This window comes from Herpailurus yagouaroundi, unplaced genomic scaffold, assembly GCF_014898765.1.
Source record: "Herpailurus yagouaroundi ecotype Mexico unplaced genomic scaffold, PumYag 77, whole genome shotgun sequence".
NCBI lineage: Eukaryota > Metazoa > Chordata > Mammalia > Carnivora > Felidae > Herpailurus > Herpailurus yagouaroundi.
The window spans coordinates 96,771,325-96,790,466 of record NW_024412388.1 but is presented as its reverse complement, the minus strand read 5'-3'; the positions used below and the strand labels follow the sequence as shown (position 1 = coordinate 96,790,466).

Sequence of the window (19,142 nt, the reverse complement as noted above, 5' to 3'; positions counted from 1 at the left end):
TGGACCCACACAGAAGTCCAGATTTTGAATGAGGGTGGGAGGAGGGGTTGAAAGGAGCAAAAGTTTTTGATCGAGTAAAAATCTGTTGTCTGCCTCATCTTGTAGGGGTTTCTCTGCAGGGTGGATTCTCCTTGCCTTGGTGTAGATAAATTACCTGTCTCAGCTAGAGGTCCCAGGACTTTTACCAGGCCATGAGTAGGCATCTGGCCTGGGGTAAGACATTTTTTTTTTTAGCACTCTCATTCCCTGTTCTTACTTTCCTAGCCCAGGGGTTGACAGCCATTTAAAAACAGAGTGAAATCTCAAAGGAAATTCTAATACATACATTAGAAGCCCAAAGCCTTAATAATTTCTTCTCATGGATTCTCAGGATTACTTGTATTCCGTGCACTTAGCATCACTTTAAAAGAAATAGATAAAATTAAAGCAAATGTTAAAAGTGTTAATCCGATGAAGAAAAAAAGGCATAGAAAGCTCTAGGAGGCAGAGTTGATTGAAGGTGGACTACTTGGCATAGTGATCATTTTGTGGTGGTGGAAATAGCGGCAGAAATGACCAAAAGGGGATATGCTGATGTAGTTAGGGAAGGCCTAGGCTTTTCCTTTTGAAAATTCTGCTCAGATATACTCTCCTAGAATATTTTGTATCAATTTCTGTCCTAAAGGGGCTGGGACTCTGGCCTCTGCAGCCTTGTGTATTGTCAGTCTTTGAGAAGAGCACACAGGGTTTGAAGTGAGAAGCCCTGGATTTGAGTTCTTTCTGAAACACTCAGTATCACATGACCTGGGACAAATCACTGAGCCTTTCTGAATAGCACCTGTGCAGTGAGAGTGTCTCCTGCCTCACAGGGAAAATTGGTGTGAAAATTAGTCTGCATTAAAGCATTTTGTACCTGAAAAAGCTTCTTATGACATCATAATTATTCTCAGGGAAGCCCTACCTTGAGTTGTCAAAAAGGACAGCTGTGGATTAAACGGTCTTCCCATCTTCTTCACTCAGCTTAACGTTTCTGTTTGCTCAGGCCTGCTTAGAGGGGCTGGTAGTAGTGAAGTAAAGTCACCAGATTTCAGCTCCTTTTGGTCAAAGAAAGAGAACTTCCATGTCCAGCTGCTCCATGCATAGACTCATAGGCAGAATGGAAGTGAGCAAAGGGTAGTTCAGAGTCAGGGGGCCAAGGGGAGAATGCTTTCCTTGCTGTCTCTACTCCAGGATGACTGATACATCTTAAGTAAGTGGAAGAGCCACTAAGATGCTCAGGGATAATTTAAACCATGAATGGGAAGTGGCAAATGTACTTGTAAACTCCCCCTCTCTTCAATCCCTTTGACCTTTGGGGTCAGGGGAAGGCATTTACTGATACCCCACTGACTATTACCTGAAACCTGCCAGTCACCCAACGAGAAGAGCAGCTTCTGGGAAAGCTCAGTTCACTGTAGCAACTGTGACATATTTACCTTAGTAAAGTCACTGCTTGCTCCTCTCCAGTGCCTCTCTCTTGTGGAGATTATCCCTGGAACCCAAAGCTATCCTGTTTTCTAACTTAATAGAAATTAAGAACGACAGGTCGTGGGCCACAGGCTTGGTGATTATACCCGGTGCAGTCCTGGAGGCTGTGTGCCATATCCGTAGCACACAGGGCACAAATTGCACTATCTCCAGCATGGTCTTAGCCATTGGGCTTGGGTGGTAGTATCTCCCCTCTCCATACACTCTCTGCATCCTTTCCCTGCCACCTCGTGGGGGAATACCAGTCACCAACCCACACAGCTGCTTGCATATTGAGAATGGACATGTTTAATGTTACTTGGTTACGGCCGAACCCCTGATAATGGCAGGAATTTTGAAGGATGTGATTGAAATCCAGTTGTTTGTTTTATTGTTAGGGACCGGGGACAACTAGAACTCTGCTGCAGCCTGAGAGAAGCTTGCGTGTGTGTCCACGCAAACACATATCACGCGTATCCTCATGGCTGTGCGCAGGCTCGCAGGGAGAGCAAGGAATGGAAAGGAAGCATCTCTTTCTTGTTTTCCAACATTGCTTCAAAGGTGCCCAACCCCCGTAGTAGCAGGCAGTTCCCAAGTGGAGGGAGGGGGCAGAGGCTTCCACCAAGGCCATCAATAACCAGGTGTGAGCTACAGGTCTCCGTGTAATGTGAAGCTCTCCCGTATTTCATTTCTGCACCCAGGGGGCGGCTCTGCAGGATTGCTTACGGAGAGCTCTGTGTCTGGCACCTCTCTCCACAAGGCCCAGGCGCCCAGGGTCCCACCGACCTGCCCAGGAATGCATCACATTATTCTCTGGTGCTGTAATTTGGCTGCAGGAGCTAGGCTGACGGCCTCCCAGGGATGAGAAACATACTCTCCCTGGCGTCCTCCCTTGGGTTTCTGCCCTGTGACCACTGAGGGTGTTTAAAAACCTCAGGCTGAGGGGGAAAAAAAATCCCGATTAACTCTCATATATTAAACTGTGTAGAAACCAGTGTCCTGAGTGGGTCTGAGAATTTGGCAGAAGACTTAGTGGTTGGTGTTCTTGCTAAGGGAGGTGAGAAAAAGGAGAAGAGATTACCCTCTACAACAGGGAGGAAAAGAAATGAGGCCGTAAGTGGTCATGAGTCAGACCTACAAGACTTTTTGCAAACAGACGTTCAGGGCCAGGCAGTGTTTAATTTTTTAAAAAATAATCTGAAGTCCCTGATTTCATTTTCCAGCATCATTCTAAGAAAGCATAAGGGCGAGCACTACTATTCAAGGCTAGCAATAATAGCAGTTGGCTCTTATCTGCAGGACTAGATTAAGGCTGGCATTCTTACTTCTACATGAGAAAAACTGGCCACGGGCTGTGCAGCTGAGGTACTTCAGTCACCTGCCTTCTCTAAAACAGTCTAAGATCTTTAAAGGATAGAGATTGTGTCTTTGAAGTTAACTTTGTACCCAAATAGCACTTTCTGCAACGCATTCTACCTAAATGTTAAAAGTTAGAAGAAATGAGGACTGACAGGAAGGAGTGTCAGAGAGGGGCTAAGAGACCGCTGCTGGAGGCACAGAACTCTCCTGACTAGAGGAGGGTCTGGAGAGGGGTTAGACGCTGTGAGTGGGTGGCAGCAGGACTAAATGGAGCCCTGACTGCACCAAATAAAGTTCTCCTTTTGCTGCTTGTTCCAAATAAATTAGTTTCTGTTTGTTTTATTGCAGAATAGACGCCAGTTGTCCAAAGCCAGTCACAATGCAGAGGCAAGCTAAGAAATACGAGGAAAAATTAATTGCTTGGCCATCATCCATCCCTTCTTGGGACCACATTGCCTCTGTAGTGGGGCTCACATGGACCTCTTTTCTTTCGCTATCCACCCCACTATTCAAACTTTTCACTCTCTGGACAGCTTGCTTTTTCTCTTAACCATTTATAGTAAATTACAAAACTTGGGTCTTTATGAACTAGAATTTGGAGCCCAGGGGAAGCCCAGAGCAGTACGAGATGCCAGAAGAGGCTCCAGTTCCTTCATAGGGTAAGAACTGAAAAGGAATAGGTGACAGCACAGGCAGATTGAACTTGGGTTGAAGTCCCAGGAAGGCCTAGCTGTCATTTATGTGGTTACCTGGGCATTCTTGTGAGAGCAGGGGCTGACTGGGACCTGAGGCTCTACCCAAACACCCTGATGTAAATTCCTTCAGCTGTATTCTTGATTCAGACTGACTTTGACCCCCTTACCTTCCCACTATGCTAAGGCTTTCCTCCTCCTAATCCCAGCTCAAGATGTCAGAAGCTCTTCTCTTTCCCTCCCATTTCCCCCTCCCTAATCCCACCATTGGCTCATCAGTTATCCAGTTGACTCCACTCTGCAAGGAAGACATTCCCCTGGCCTGACTCACTCAGTCCCATTTCTCCACAGGAATCCCCTCACCGCAGACCACAAGGGCCCTGACTAGCTCATGTTTTGTGTTAATGGATGTGAAACCGGAGCAAACCCCTCACCAAAAGAAAAACCACCCCAAACTCTCCCACACAGGTCTCAGCAGGTTACACAAATATTAGTCCTATCATCCAAATAAATCTGCCCCCATGGCCCAGAGCTCTGGCTCCCCTATCCTCTGCTGCCTGTGCAGAGTGAAGCTGTTCTACAAACACGTGAGGACCCCAAGGGATGTTGGAGAGGAACTTGGAGGGGGGTGGGCGCCTATGTTCAGAATTCCTTGTGTAGGCCCTTTAATCAACAGCCTGCTGTCAATACTTTGCAATTGTAAACGGAAGGTTTCAAGAGAAGTCATGATGGGCTAGACCAGTTAGGAACTTTGGTAAGAGTGTCTGTTGGCTGGAATTGGGGGGCACAATTAAAACTCAGTATCTGAGATAGGTTTATAACCTCATTTTACAGACGAGATGATAGAGGCTTGTAGAATTTGGGTATCTTGCTCAAAATATCAAAAACTGTAAATGGCACAACTGTGATTTCAACCCAGGTGTGTCATAACTGCAAATTTCTATACCACTCTGCTCTCTTAAATTATCAAAAGATAGCCATTGTCTAAGTCACATAAAAATAGGACATCACAGTGTTTGGGACTCCGTATCCTAGCTTGTAGCTTACAAAGCCTGCTATCTCTGGAGACTCCACTACTGCAAGCTTAGTTAGGCAGCAGGTAGTAGCATAGAAGGAACTCCCCTGTTTAAGCCAAACATGGAGTGAACAGTAATAATCCCCAGAACTTAGAGAGCCACTAAATAAAAATTTGTTCAATAAATGGAGAAAGGCTTTTTAAGGTGTTTACCACTTTGGCCCCAAAGCCCCAGCTCTCTTTTCCTCTGTAGCCACTGGCTTCCATGCCCAACTTCAAAGACTAGGATTCTCTCCTAAAAATTGCCAAAGCCAGAGATCCCTACCTGACTAGTATACCCTGATGCCTCATGTGGGGCCCTTGAGATCAGGCCTGCTACCCCTTCCTACCCTCCATGAGTCACATATCTTTTACTAAGTGTTTCCCAAACCTAGTTGACCTCCAGAAGAATGCATAGAAACTTTAAAAAAATAAAATAAAACCCCAAAGGCCTAGGCAGGCTTACTAAATTATTCTTTCTCAGGAGTGTTCCAGGGTATTCTAGTGATCTATTAGGCATAAGAACCACTACATGCCACTTGGTTTGAACAGGCAGCAAGTGAGCAAGGGGCAGTGCTATCTGATATAGGTTGAAAAGAAGAGGGAGGTTGGAAGAGAATGTATGTTTGTATAGTTATATAATTTTTTCCCCTACAAAATACAGCAGTTTATAAACCTATGAGCATGTGAATGGAACCTTGTCCACTACGGCTAACTCTTACCTAGGAATCCCAGGCTCTGGGATAATGGAAGAAGGTTGTAGCCTGAGAGTTTCTTTTGGGGTACCAGGCAGTCTGCTCAAACTGACCCAGGGAAGAGATGTGGTTCCATCTCTGTCCCATCTACCCTTAGTCAGGTAGGAACACAAAGAAGCTCTCTCCAGGTACCCTTCCTCTTGCACACACAAGAAATGTCAGGAAGCCAGTGCAAAGGAAAGGAAAAATGAGCCTTGACCATGTGCTTTAGTGCAACTTATATCACTCTGAAGACCCCCACCTCTTCCCCTCTCCCTTCTAACCTCCAGAGGGGGCAGTCAGGGAGCTGTTCAGTTTCTTACATCCCCTGTCAACTCCTTCCCAGGGCTAAGGAACCAGTCAGGACACCAGAGTCCTTCTGGATTGCTTTCCAAGTCCTTAAATAGAAACTGTAGCAGCCCAGAGCTGAGGGTAGAGGAAGGCGTGCATGCAAAGATCTTGTGCTTTTGAGCCAGGAGTTTTGAAGTAGAGGGATGAGTGAGGTATTTCTACATTCAGGTCTGGTCCAGCCACTCTGCCTTCTTGGGGGCCTTGCAAGTGTGGACGTCCACAGTGTTTCTGCACTCCTTGCACCGCACTGCACAGCACCAGTGGAATTTGCACTCACACTGGGTGACACGGGTGACTCGAGTTGTGTCGTACCCCCGGCCACAGCACATGATTTCGCAACCATCCGTCCCTTTGGATGTCTTGCTACAGACACGGCCCGCAGTGCCTAGGGAACCTGGGTTGGGGAAGAGAATGAGAACCAAGTTACCTCTTACTTCAGCTGCTCTGGGTTCCCTTACCCACATCCTCATGAGGAAACCATAAAGAATCCCTTTTCCTGAAAATATGCCCAACTGGCCAAAATGACCATCTCCTTACTTCCCTTTGCACCACTCTGGCTTCTTCCCACCATAAAGGCTCCCCAAAGACCATTGACTTCACCTACTATGCCGTCCCTGCCAATACACATCTCTGTGTCTCCTTCAAAACCTAGCCTTAAAATGCTCCTAGCTGTTAAAGCTGGGTAAGGGCTCTCTGTGTTAGAAGTTTTCCATACTAAACAGTTAAAAAAAACAAAAAAACAACTTAGCCTATAATTTATCTTTTCCAAGAAGTCATGCCACAACTCTGATCCAGCTACCATTTGTTAGTATTTTGGTCCTTAGTTTACATTTTAAGTTGTACCATACAGGGAAGTAATACAGGATGGCCATTAAAAGCATGGGCCTTATTGTCATATTGTTCAAGTTTCAGTTCCAGGCCTGCCGCATCTTAGCTATGTGATTTCACAAGGTAGTTAATCTCTCTAGGCTTTAATCTTCTCATATGAAAATAGGCATAATAATAGCATGTAACTCAGTGGATTGTTACACCTATCATCTCTGTTCAGATGAGGAGGTGAACTGGTTAGTGTGACTGCCCAGAGGCATATCCCTGTGGAATTGCTACAGAATATCCCTTGCCTTACCCTTTACAGTAGGAACTCTTGAAGGGTAGGAATGATATTTATCCCCCTGCACAGAGAGTGCTTAGGACTTCATTCTGACCAACTTTAGCAAGAGAGATCCTGCCGACAGATATAAAAACACAGAATTTGGGATGGGATGGGCCCTAGAAAGTATCTGTCTATTCTAACCCTTCTCCAGAGATGGGACAGGGACTGACCTGGAGGTTGAGGAAGGGGAACAGATTGACTGATTCTCTTGCAGTAGTCTGTACACCCTACTGCGATATGGAAAGAAAATGCTAGGGGCACCTGGATGGTTCAGTCGGTTAAGAGACTGACTTCAGCTCACGTCATGATCTCATGGTTAGTGGGTTCGAGCCCTGCATTGGGCTCTGTGCTGACAGCTCAGAGCCTGGGGCCTGCTTCAGATTCTGTGTCTCCCTCTTTCTCTGCCCTTCCCCCATTCACGTTCTGCCTCTCTCTCTCTCTCAAAAATAAACATTAAAAAAAAATTAAAAAAAAAAAAGAAAATGCTAGATCTTAGAACTTCTACATTTGTTTTTTATCTCATAAATTTAAAATCCCTACTTTGTATGTTTTATAAAGTACATATCAATACAGTGGAACATAGGTATCTTTTTAAAGTAAATATCCATTTATTAGAGGTACATGCTCAAATAATTTTTTAATGAAAGAGTACGCAATCCAAAATTGTTAGAGGCCACTCTTCCAGAGTGTGGGCTAACTAGTTCTACTATCTGTGTTACTCTCCTCTAACTCCAAGGGCTGGATCTTAAGTCCTTTTGTGCACCAAAAGCCTCTTCTATACTCTAGAGCTGAGCTGTCCAGGTTATAGCCACCAGCCACACGTGGTCATTTAGTTATAAATTAAGTAAAATTTAAAACTTAATTTCTCAGGCACAATACCTATATTTCAAATGCTCAGTAATCCCATGTGGCTAAGTGGCTATCTATTGGAAAACACAGATGTAGAACAGTTCTGTCATCACAGAGAGCTCCACCGGACAGGACTGCTTTGGTGGAAATTTGTGGCTCCATACTCGATTCTGAGATGACTTACACCCTTTGAATTCCAGGCCCCACTTTGGGTTTTATGAGACTTAATTTTATGCCTCCAAGAAAAACCAACACATCTGACTCACCCTTCCTTCTGACTCCAAAGATCCTTCCCCAAAGGTGCATTTTAGGTATAACAGCATAGGCTTATACCTCGGCTGCTATGGAATTATTTCAAGACATTCAGAGAGTAGTCCTCTGAATTATACCACGTGGGAAGAAAACATACCTAGTGGCAGGAAATCACTGAGAGAATCAGAAAGGGCTGTTTTAACTCCTTTTCTCCTAGCACCCTCCAAAGGGCACAAACTACTTTCTGTGTTACTTAGGTGGAGCCCCACCCTGTTTCTATGCCCAGATTTGCTCCGAGCCACTTGACTCTCCAGGAATGACAGTGATGGCTGAAAACAAACAGAACCAAAGACAGCTGTGGTTCCTGGCTCTATCTCACCCAAGTCCTGAGTGCTGAGTCTGCAGAGAAGAGCCTGCAAGCCCATGATAGTAACCAGAGGAAGAGCAGTTCTTTTGCACTAAAGGTTGTTCCTAGTCTAACCTGTCTGAACCTGAAATATGAGCCAAGCCAAGATGGTGACTTCTACTCTTTGGGGGCAGTAACATATCACTTTCCAGCATCCCCAAGAATTCCACCACAAATATCTGGACCAGATTGAAAAACAATTTGCTGCTTTCTGCTAGTGGTTAGCCCTACTGAGATCTCTTTCCTTGCTTCCCCAACTCCACTGTAGAATCTTCAGTGGCAGCACACTGGATATAGTCTTTCAAGGCCACTCATGGTCTGATCCTCACCTTTCTTTCTACCTCTAGTCTCCTCATCCCAAACCTTCACTCAGTCAGATTCATCATACCTCTCGGTTCCTAGAACAATCATGTACTTTCCCACCTACCACTCTGCTTATTGCCCTTCTCTTCTCTCTAGGTTGTCCAGGTGATCCCTACACCTCGAGAAATTGCTTAAGTTCCACATTTTCCAATAAGCTTTTCTTGGTTTCTCCAGCTTTGTGTCTTCTGCAATTGCATATGTCCACCGATTGATTACATCTTATTTCTTTAGCCAGATCATAAACAGTCAGAGATGTAGGGTTCCTCCACCTCATGCTTGTGTACAGCCCATACATTGCTTGGTATTGAAAACGGGTGACTCATTTAAACAATCCCTGAATAATACCTACTGTACCCCAGATGCTGGGGATATAAAAGAGTGAGAAATGACCTCTCCTCTGCTTGGGTAGCACTGGGACTGGTGGCTTGAGGCATTCATTATCAATCTTATTATCAGACGTTCACGTCGAAAGGAGACTGATGCCTCGCAAAGTACCACTTCCCTAACTCCTGTGGCTGAGCAGACTATGATTGACCAGGGGTGCCTGCACCAAGAACTGGGGCTCCTTGTCCTTACCTGCTTTCCTTACTCACCTGCAGCCTTGTCTAAGACACAGTAGTCTGGGGAGTTGTCAAAGTAGACAAGGTCAGTCCGGGTGGCACGGCGATAACCTTGGCGGGCTGCTGTGAAGTTGGCGCCATCCTGGGTTGCTGTCACCTGCACAGCCCCATCGTAGCGCCGCCGCAGGTAATCACCTGTGCGGCGGAAGTCTGAGAGTGCACGCCAGCAGGTGCGCAGAGTACAGGAGCCACTAACGCCATGGCACTTACACTCGAGCTTCAGAAACCGCCGCACAGCCTGGGAGGTGAGGGAGAGGCAGCCGGTCAGGGCACTTTTCAGTCATCCTTAGGGCTACAAGCATGAGTGCTCTGACATCTGGCCTAGGCTGGACAGTGGGTTCTCTCCCCATCAGAACCTACCCATTCAAGAACCTCTTCCTCCATGAATCCTCCCTAGACCACCAGTGCTTTCTTCCCACGATAGTGTGTTCAAACACAGAGCCACAGGATCCTGTTCATGATTACAGTTTGCCATCACATGCCCTACTTTTACATGTTCTTAGAGTTTAAGGTGCCGTGCCTTCTGCTTCTCTAGCATGTCATTTCCCAGCACAGTACTAGGCACATTGGCAGTGCTCAGAAACCAGTGAACTGCCCAGAGCAAGTTCTTATCCTCCTCAGTCTTTATGGAAGTGGTCCTTCCCCTTCTTAAAAAGTTAACTTCCCTTCTTTTCTCTACCTTTCCCTACTTTCCACATCTGTGAAGACACTTTATGCGCCTGGTTGAATCTAGGCATTCCCAAGCTCCCTTGCATTCACTACTCCTATCCCGTGGGGGTTGGGGCCGCTGGAAGTGATCCAGGAGCCTTCAGCACTTCCACCTTCACATTCACTCCGTGATCACACGTACTGGTCACCCCCAGCAGATATGGACGTACATGCACAGACATGAGTACTGACCGTGCGACCACAGCGGTTGTTATGTAAGTTCATGAGGGCCCGGGCATCCTTAAGCCTCTTTTCCTTGGCATCCACAAAGGCCTTGGCAAAGCGAACACCATAATGGATGTTGTCACTGCAGCCACCCCAGTCAAAATCCCCACGTTGGTCATGGTGTCGGCCACGGGTGTAGGGGTCACAGCTGCACACACTCAGTTCTCCCTGGCTGCAGGCACGAGTGATAGCATGGACCACCCCTGCAGACGAGATGGCATATACAAATGCTGCCTCCCGGCTACCTGGAGAGAGAAAGGTAGAAGTACATTTCTGCAAAGAGGCCTATGTCTGTCCCTGTCTTCTGCCCACACAACCCCCCACTCTGAAACCTCCTCTCTTCTTGTCTTTCCCAGAGCAACTCCTGCACCTGCTTTTTTCAAGGTGGCCTTCCCTTCCAAAAGCATTCCCCAGAGTATCTGACCTCTTCCCCTCGGCCCTCAGTACTCTCTATCCGCTTCTTTGTACATCTGACCTCTTGGGCTGACCTGTACTCTTGCTTCCTTCCAAACTCCCTGGATCCATCCATTGAAAAGTTTCACAGTGAGTCATCCTCTCCCACCGAGTGCCAATCCTAGCTCAGCTAAGCCTGCCTCAGTCCACATTCCAGGCCTTTTCAGACCTACTCTGCTGGACAGTTCCCCTACAATAGAGACCCCAGCCCAGGGGTTAGCCTGTTTGGGGAGACCTGCTACTTTCCAGGGCCTGCTTCCTTCTTACCCTGCTCTCAGGGATTGATGACTCATCACCCCTGTCCCCCAGACACCTCCCGATTCCCATCTCCTTCCCTTTCTCCTAGTTTATTGTCTCACTTCTGCTTAGCTTTTTTGCTGAGCTGGGGCCAAGCCACCAACTCTCCAAATATTTACATATCACCTTTCTGTTTATCCCTTGCTGCCATTACTGTGATGTTGGGAGTGTTGGGGTGAGGGTAGTGATGGTGGCAGTGAGTACAGAGCAGCCGTTCTAGTCCTCAGCCTTACAGTGCATGGAAACCCTCACACTGGGGTTGGGGAGGGAAGGGAGAGGGAAGACGAGACATGGAGGTGGCAGGAGGTGGCAGGGGACACTGTACCTTTGTGTATCATCCCAGCAACACTGGCATTTAGAGGGGTCCCTGCCTACATATCTCAGGTACTGAGGGTCTGTTCCCAACTGTATCCTGGGCACTGCCCTCAACCGTCTATCTGATTATGAGGCAGTGTGTCCAAGAGGGGAGGAGGATCATGCCTACCCTACCCACTTGCCACCCCAGGCACAGACAGGGAAGTAGTTGGAGCAGGGTGGAAGAGCTCCCTACTTCTGAGCATGACACGGCCAAAGACAGTGTGGTCCCGGTCCAGCGTGGTGCAGTTCCAGCGGTGGTGGCGGAACTGGTGCTGACACTCTCGGATCCATTCTCGGGCACCCTCGCCCACCGAGCGCATGATGTCTGGGTAACGCTGGCACAGCTGCCGCTGCCGGCTCACCAGACCAGGGATATTGTCACAGATCACTCGGGCCCCCAGTGCCCCGATGTACCTGCAAGGTGGAGATGGCCCTGTCAGAGCATCCTGGCCCTTTTCCTGCCTCAGGAGGGGGAGAAGGAGGGGGAGGGGGAGGGGAGAGATTTGGCATTCAGAACTTGAAGAGGTTCCTTCCCCTCCTCCAACCCACATTCCCTGAGGCCAAAGGGTACAGCTTTCCCCACAAGCCTGGAGAAATGGTTACACAGTTGCAGAGAGTAATTGAGTGGTCTCTCACCATCACCCGCTCCCCAGCCAAAGGTCCAAGTGACACACACTCCCAGAACACGGGCCAGGCATGTGTCACATACATAGAAGCCCTGGGCATGTCACACAAACCCATTCCCTGTTTATTTAATAAACATTAAGAGCCTCAGAGAAAAATAAACTAACAAAACAAGAGTCTGAGACAACACTCTTACACCCACATGTAAGAGGCAAGTCCTTCGTAGCTGGTCCATGAAGACATAGTTTGGGGGAGGAAGGATGGAGACAGGGAGGGACCAGCGGGAAGAGACTCAGTGGGCAATTTTGAGTCATGTTTACAGCTCTAGTCAGACCCATGTAGCTAAAATTCCTCACTCCCAAACCTGAGGTCTTGGGGAGGAAGACCCCACCCCCAAATCTCCTCCCTATACCCTTCATTTCCAGCCTCCACAGCCTTTCTTAACAAATGAGTCTTGGAGGCATGATGTCCTGGATGAACCTGCTTGGGCAGAGGGCTGTTAGCAGTGGGAAGCCAAAGCCAAGATAAAGCGAGGGGGGTGACACTCCCCATATTCCAGTCCCCACTCTGCCCAATTCAAACAATTTTAAGAAGATCAGTTGGGGTGGGCTACTAAAAGTTAGGTGGGTTGCTAGAGTCACTCTCAAATTTCTCAGTATTTTCTCTTCACTCGAACATTCTTAGCTTCTTCTCTCCATGAGGTCACTAAATGAGATCTGACCCATTCATCCACTTCACACTCCCTCGCTGTCTCTCCAACACCTAGCACCTTCCTTGGCCCTCTGGGAGTTCTCTGTTCTCCTATCCTAACACATCAAATGGATACCTCTCTCTCTTTCTCTGAACAGGTGGGGGTCAAAGGGGGCAGTTGCTGCTACGGGCTGAAAAGATTTGGTTTGGGCTGTGAATGAGCCTGAGAAGACAGCCAGTGGGGAGAGAGGAAAAGCTGGACCGCCCTGGGCTCTATGTCCCCTCACCGTGCCCTGCCCACATCCTTGTGCCTGGCCCTCACCCACAAACTAGATCACCGCTGGTGACACCAAGTCAGACAGACTCAAGGAGGGCTGATGCTTGCCTCTTTTGGAGCTCAGCGGGGCTGATGGGGCCCATCTGTCCCCGGGGGAGGGGTGAGAGGGCTGGCCCACCACTGACAAATCCCATGGAATCAGCGTCCCCAGCAGCACCGTCCATCAGGGCAATAGCTTCCAGGAACAAACAAAATAAACACCCCGGGCTGGGCCAGGCCGGAAAAGGCCGCCTGACGCACAGCCTGGAGTTACACCCACTGCCGCGGTGCTTTGTTTGGAGAATCAAGACCATTGCAGTTGGAGCTCGTCCCTGTCTCACCACCGTTTTGCTTCCCCAGTTCGGCCCAAGTACTACTCTAAGCAATGGGTGTTTGTTTTTTTTACTGGGGCTTGGAAAGAGGGGGGTTGGATGGGAATGGGAGACCAGTAATCCAGCCCTCATGAGACAGTCTGGAGTGAGGCAGGCCAAACTCTGGCAATAAGTCCTTCCTGTGGTATGACTTAAATCCATTCTGCTGCAGTCCACATTGGTCCTTCTTGTTACATCCTCACTGAGCGTGGGAACATTTAGTACCTAAGACAGGAAGATAATTACGTTCCTCTACTACCACCCAGACCCCATTAAGTAGCTGCACTAAGTGCCCCAACTGGTGTGATTCTGAAGAGCAGGGCACTTGCCTGCTGGCTAGTGGTCAGCCCCTTGTAGTTGGTGGGGGAGGCGGGCTCCAATACAACTGAGCTTCAGTCCCCTCTCAATTCAACACACGCCTGCATGTGCCAAGCACTGAGCTCAGCTGTTAGGGCACAGAGATGTTGAAGGCACCTTGTATCTCATTGGCTGGTAAGAGGGGGAGAGATGCCCCTGACTCCAGCTCTGTTTTCCCTTTCAGAAGTTTTCCTTTCCTTCCCAGCCTCCTGCCCCAGAATGCTCCCTTCACCTGCTTTTGACCAATTCACGTCCCTTCCTTTGACAAAGTGACCCATACCTTACTCTAGCCCTTTGCTCCTCAAAGTGCGGTCCCCAGAACAGCCATATGGGCATCATCTAGGGATCTGTTAGACATGCAGAGCCTTGGGCCCCACCCCAGGCGTACTGAATCAGATTCTGCATTTTCACCAACATCACGAGGTGATTCAGACACCCTGTTCCATGAAGGCAGAGATTTTTGTCTGTTTTGTTCATTTGGTTACCCCCAGAACCTAGAACAGTGTCTGGCACATAGTAGATACTTAATAACTGTTTGTTGAATAAACACCTAACCGCTCTGATTTACCGCCAACTCTCTTTTCCCCCTAGCCAGCCATAAACTTCATTTCAATTACAGCTTTACTCCTGCTGACATTGCCAGCCTATTTGCAGATGTTTTATATTTGTGTCTTTTTAATGAGGCCAGGGATGCTCTTTTCATTTCCCCTCTTGCAGTCCCTAGTGTACACAATTCAGCCCAGCCCACACAGGGCTTTGAACACAGGAATAAAACTATTTACCTTCCCTGAATCTCTTAATACAACATCCTTTATATGGTACTTTACAGTTCACGAAACATTTTTCTAAACAAAAATCCTATGAGACAGGTCTCCATTTTACAGATGAAGAGACTGAGGTTCAGGGAGATTAAGTGGTAATACCCACTCTGTCCATCAGGACTAGTCGGAGGAGAGCCAGGGCGAACCAAGGATATCTGACTCCAAAGTCCAAGCTCATTTTCACTCTGAGAACAAGACAGGCATACAATGCTTAACCAGGAATGGAGCAATCTAGCTCCAAAATTGGTGTGAACTTGGGCAAGTTTCATACCACTCCCCTCCCAGCCCTCACTTTCTTCATGTGTGAAATTGAGAAAATAATAGTATCTACCTCACCAGATTACTTTGGGCATTGAAGAAGATGATGCTCATAAAGTACTTAGTTATAGTGTCCAAAGCTTAGTAAAGATTCATTGAATGGCAGTTGGTGGTGGTGACAATAATGCTATTATTATGATATCAACTCTGTTCCTCTCCCTTCGTGAATCCATGCATGATGTCCTGCTCACGGGATTCCCTACATCCAGCCCCCTGCAGAATGCAAAATGGAACAGGGAAGCACATGCGAGGAGCCCCCTATTTCTTGCTCTGTTTGTCACAGATTAAGAAGAGACCATCTGTTTCCTCCTCCAGTTAGAAGTGGGGAGAGGGAAGGAGTGACTGGAGAGTAAGGGAAGGGCTGGGGGGACGATCAGACTGTTAGCTGGTGATAGTGATGACCTTCTGCTCCAGAGTGGAACACGGACACACACAGGGTCAACAGGCATCTCTTCCAGGGTTTGGACAGAGTATCAACCTTGCTGGGTTTTTTCCCTAAAGGAAAGAGAGATACCTTGGGGGCCCGACCTTTAGAAAGCAGCTTTCCACTGTATCTCAGAAGTGATGACCACTGAGGCAGGCATCTGGAGCCTAGAGCTGTGACAGGTGTGAGGCAAGGAGATTGAACTAACCTCTGCACCCACTCCCCATCCTGGATCCACTGCCGCCTTTCACAGCGACTGCCGAGTCCCTCCCTATCACTGTGTCACTGGCATGCCCCCTCTCTGGCTCTTCTACCCAGAGTTTTTCCAAAATGTGAACCACGTGGGGGTGAGAGCAGTAGAAGGGAGAAAGGAAAAGAAGAGGGAGTAGCCAAGGGACAAATTGGGGACCAGAAAACACCCTAGTTGGGTCTTTAGGAAGCACTACCAGGATGCTGCAATTATCAGAGTGACACTTCCTCACCTAAACACCAAGTGGTCCCCAAAACTACCTCCCAAACTGGTAAGAAGCAATCAAGAGTCCCTAAAAGCAAATTGCTATCTGGGGTGGGTAAAGATGCACTGTGGTCACTTCATCTTCTCTCCATCCGGCCACTGAACACACAAGTCCCCAGCCAAACTGAGTCCCTGATGGCTTTGATCTCCCTCTGAACTTTGAAAGGCTTTTCTCCTCTGTCCCCTCTTCTCTTTCCCTTTCTAAAAGAATGTTTCAAGCCAGATGTAAGATATGGGCCTCCCTTCTCCCCCATCCAGAACAAACCACCCCCCCCCTTGCCTTCCCCAACACTGCAGAGATTAAAAAGATCCAAAAGAGAGATTTTTCTGAAACAGGAAAATGGGGGGGGGGGGGATTGGGGATGGAGAGCAACGCATCTTGAAATGATAGGAATCTGCAGCCCAAGCTTGCTGGCCCCTCAGCCAGCTACCCCTCACCCTTCCTAGCCAAGATTCCAAGTCTAGAGGAGAAAAGCCACAGGGTGCAAGGGGAGGAGAGACCACTCTGTGTGGTGGGAGGGGGGAGGGAGGAAGGAGCAAAGTAAGAAAAGGAAGGGGGCACTGCTTGGGTAGGGAGGGGCAAGAGTGCAGTCTGAAGCCAGTTTGATGGGGGGGGGGCAGTGAAGAGGAAAGATGAGAAGACTGTCTTTTCTCAGTTCAGTTTCCCCCTTTGCCCCCCAGAGGGTGGGGGAGGAGGGAGAGCAGCTTTCTCCTGAGAGAAAAGGATGAATGCCATCCAGGGCTTGGGGGTGGTGCAGGGGGGGATTCAGAAAAGAGCAGATATCCAGTGGGTTTTTAATGCCTTTTGCCTCATCTGCCCTCTTGTGAGGTGTCTGGAGGCCTGCAAGAAACCCGAGGGGAGGGTCTCAATGCTTTGCGCCTCCAGAAGCCTCTAGTTCTTGGACGGGAAAGAGATGGGAGACACAGGGTCATCTGGGAAGAAAAAGGAAGAAGAGAGGGATGTCAGGGTTCGAAGTGACATCTTCAAAGCTGAAGTTGAAGACAAACGCCTAAATTATGCAATTATGCAAAATTGTTTTAATTGTGAGAGTTAATGGAGTATTTTTGCTTTGATTCCATTTCTAAACCTTGTGCTGGGTGCTATAGCATGAACACCAAAGTCTTACTGCCTACCCGGTGGGGTAGACTAGCGAGAGCCTCGTCCGCCCTCGCCAAATGCCCTTTTCTCCACCTCGGGGTGGGGGGGGGGGGTCGACGTTAGGCGATCAGGGGGCTCTGTTGGAGGGCCACTGAAGGCCCCAGATGGACGATTGGTTTCTTGAATCCACCCTGAGAAAAACTTGGAAGGTAGCATTCCCCCTAAGTCAGAGCTGAAATGGGGCACAGCACAAGGGAATCTGGAAAGCCTCGACCACCAGGCGTCCTTGCTCCAAACACCCAGGGCCCACCTCACTGGGTGAGCAGAACACCTATCCACCCCCACCCTTACTCCGAGACTTAAGTGACAGTCCGGCCCGGATCGTCTCTAACTCCGTCGAAGCAAAAGCCTGGTCTCCTGTGCAGCCGGTGCCAGGAGCTGCGTAATTCCTCTGGGCGCCTTCGGCCTCTGACCCCGCGCCTCACCCTCCCCACCCCGAGAGCCATGCTCACCACCAGGACGTGTCTACGCGGGCCGGCAGCGTCAGCAGCAGCAGCAACAGCAGGCAGGCAAGACAGAGGCGGGCCGAAGCCCGAGAGCCGTCGGGGGCCGCGGGTCCTGGCGGGAGCGCGGGGACAGGGGCGCGGGCGCGCCGAGGGGGGAGCTGTGCGGCTTCCTCCGCACCACCCGGCTTCAGCATAGCTCCCCGATGACTCCCGCCGCGCGACCCGGAGGGGCGTGGACGGGGCACCGGCTCGGGGTACTCAGGCTGCTCCTACCTCACCCCCTTGGGGGGCCATAGGGCCCGGCGGCGGGGCACCCAGGGGCACCTGGAGTCCGGGAGCCGGGGCGCAGGGTCCCGGAGAGGGGCTCAGGGAACGGGTTCCGGAAGCCGACGGCGGCGCGCGGAGCCCCGGGTCTGGGACGCGCTGCCCCGGCGCTGGGCGCGGTGTCAGGGGGTCGGTGGCGCGGAGTAGGGCTGCGGGCAGAGTGTGTGCGGACAGCCCCTCGGCCGCGGGCTCTCATTGGACGGCGCGGGGCGGGGCCGAAGCCTGGGACACGCGCGGCCCTCTGGGCGGCTCCGCCCGCGCCAGCCCCGGGCGCTTCGCAGCGCCCTAGGTGTGGCGGCCCCCTCCGCCCCTCGGCTCTCCGCGGAGCACCGCGCCGCGCCCTCACCTGCTTCGGCGGGCCGCGACGGGGTGCGGGGGAGCCCTTCAGAACCCGTAGCGCCCAATCCTGGCCGACGCAGCGCCACCGGGTCCTAGCGCCCTTCAATTGGCAACCCTAACTTCTGTGGGTGATGGCCAGGAGCGCAGAGTGAGGGGGCCGCAGACACTTCCCCTCTGTTCTCTAACCTACAGTGACACCGGAGCTGAGCCACTGAGCATGCACTCATTTCCGCGGTCCTCTCTCGGTTCTTGCGCTTCTGTGAAATGGGTAGAACCTCTGTCACGGGGAGTTGCGGGAGGATCTTAACTCCCGTTCAAAGTTGCCAACTGGGGCTCTTTGGGCAGTCGGCTTCAAGTAGGGGCTTCTCTCATCTAGGGCTTGTTGCTCCTCGTTCCTCCGACCCACTGCCCACCGCACCCCCTGCACGCAAACAATGTTTAGACCTGGTTCACGCCCGCCTGCCGGCCCCGATGCTCCCCTCTGGCCTGTGGACCGGGAATCGATGGCAGAAGCAGAGGGGGCACACCTGCGGACCGGACAAGGACTCCCCGCGCTTTACCGCCCCGGCTGAGCAGAACTTAGTCTCTCCCGGCTACCCCAGTGCTTCGGTCCCCCACCCCCTCGGGCGGGGCTGCAAGCAGGAAAGAATCAGAAACAGCTGGGCGGCTTTCCCGAACCAGAGGCCAGGGTGGGGGTCCTGCTGAGAGTGGAAGACCCGGAGCCATTTCTCTCCGTCGCCTTTCCTCCTCCCTACTGCTCCCTCACCCCCTCCGTCACCCATCCCACCCCTGCACACCGCCCCGGGGCGTGGTAAATCAGGAAGGGGTGGGGAGGGGCTGACTGCTGACGGTGACACCCCTCTTCTCTCCCCGCACTTACCAAGCAGGCTGGTAGAACCTTTGGGATCAGAGTGGCCCCAGCCTTCCAACTTGGAGAGTTGGGAAGTGGCCTGACCTCTTCTCCAGCCTCAGTTTCTCCTGTCTAACCCCTCATTCCCAAGTGTCTTTATGCCTCTCCCCATGATTTATCTAAACTGTAAAGCCCTGGTGTAAACAATGCTCTGGAAACTGCCCATCCTCC

General features: G+C 50.1%; 2 protein-coding genes across 6 annotated transcripts in view; one reads left to right on the top strand and one right to left on the bottom strand.

Moving 5' to 3' along the window:
* Positions 1-8,871, top strand: part of ST7L (suppression of tumorigenicity 7 like) — an 83,028-nt gene extending 74,157 nt beyond the window's left edge. For all 5 annotated transcript variants that reach the window (XM_040471322.1, XM_040471320.1, XM_040471319.1 and 2 more), the window contains exon 15: positions 8,187-8,871. In XM_040471322.1, the coding sequence (XP_040327256.1) occupies positions 8,187-8,249 (63 nt within the window). In that variant the 3' untranslated portion in view covers positions 8,250-8,871. The remainder of the gene's footprint in view (positions 1-8,186) is intronic.
* Positions 1,772-18,825, bottom strand: WNT2B (Wnt family member 2B). The gene is made up of 5 exons (XM_040471323.1): positions 17,405-18,825; positions 11,552-11,772; positions 10,219-10,496; positions 9,292-9,556; positions 1,772-6,069 (listed from the first exon to the last, which is right to left on the bottom strand). The coding sequence occupies exons 1-5, from the start codon at positions 17,590-17,592 to the stop codon at positions 5,840-5,842; spliced, it is 1,182 nt and encodes a 393-aa protein (XP_040327257.1). The 5' UTR covers positions 17,593-18,825; the 3' UTR covers positions 1,772-5,839.
* Positions 18,826-19,142: the final 317 nt, after the last annotated feature.

Excerpts from the sequence above, each read along its gene's own strand:
- WNT2B (XM_040471323.1), bottom strand. The coding sequence starts at position 17,592 with ATGCTGAAGCCGGGTGGTGCGGAGGAAGCCGCACAGCTCCCCCCTCGG. Across the intron at positions 10,497-11,551 it reads TGGCCGTGTCATGCTCAGAA|GTAGCCGGGAGGCAGCATTT; the intron begins GTAGGGAGCTCT and ends TTCTCTCTCCAG. Across the intron at positions 9,557-10,218 it reads ACAACCGCTGTGGTCGCACG|GCTGTGCGGCGGTTTCTGAA; the intron begins GTCAGTACTCAT and ends CTCACCTCCCAG.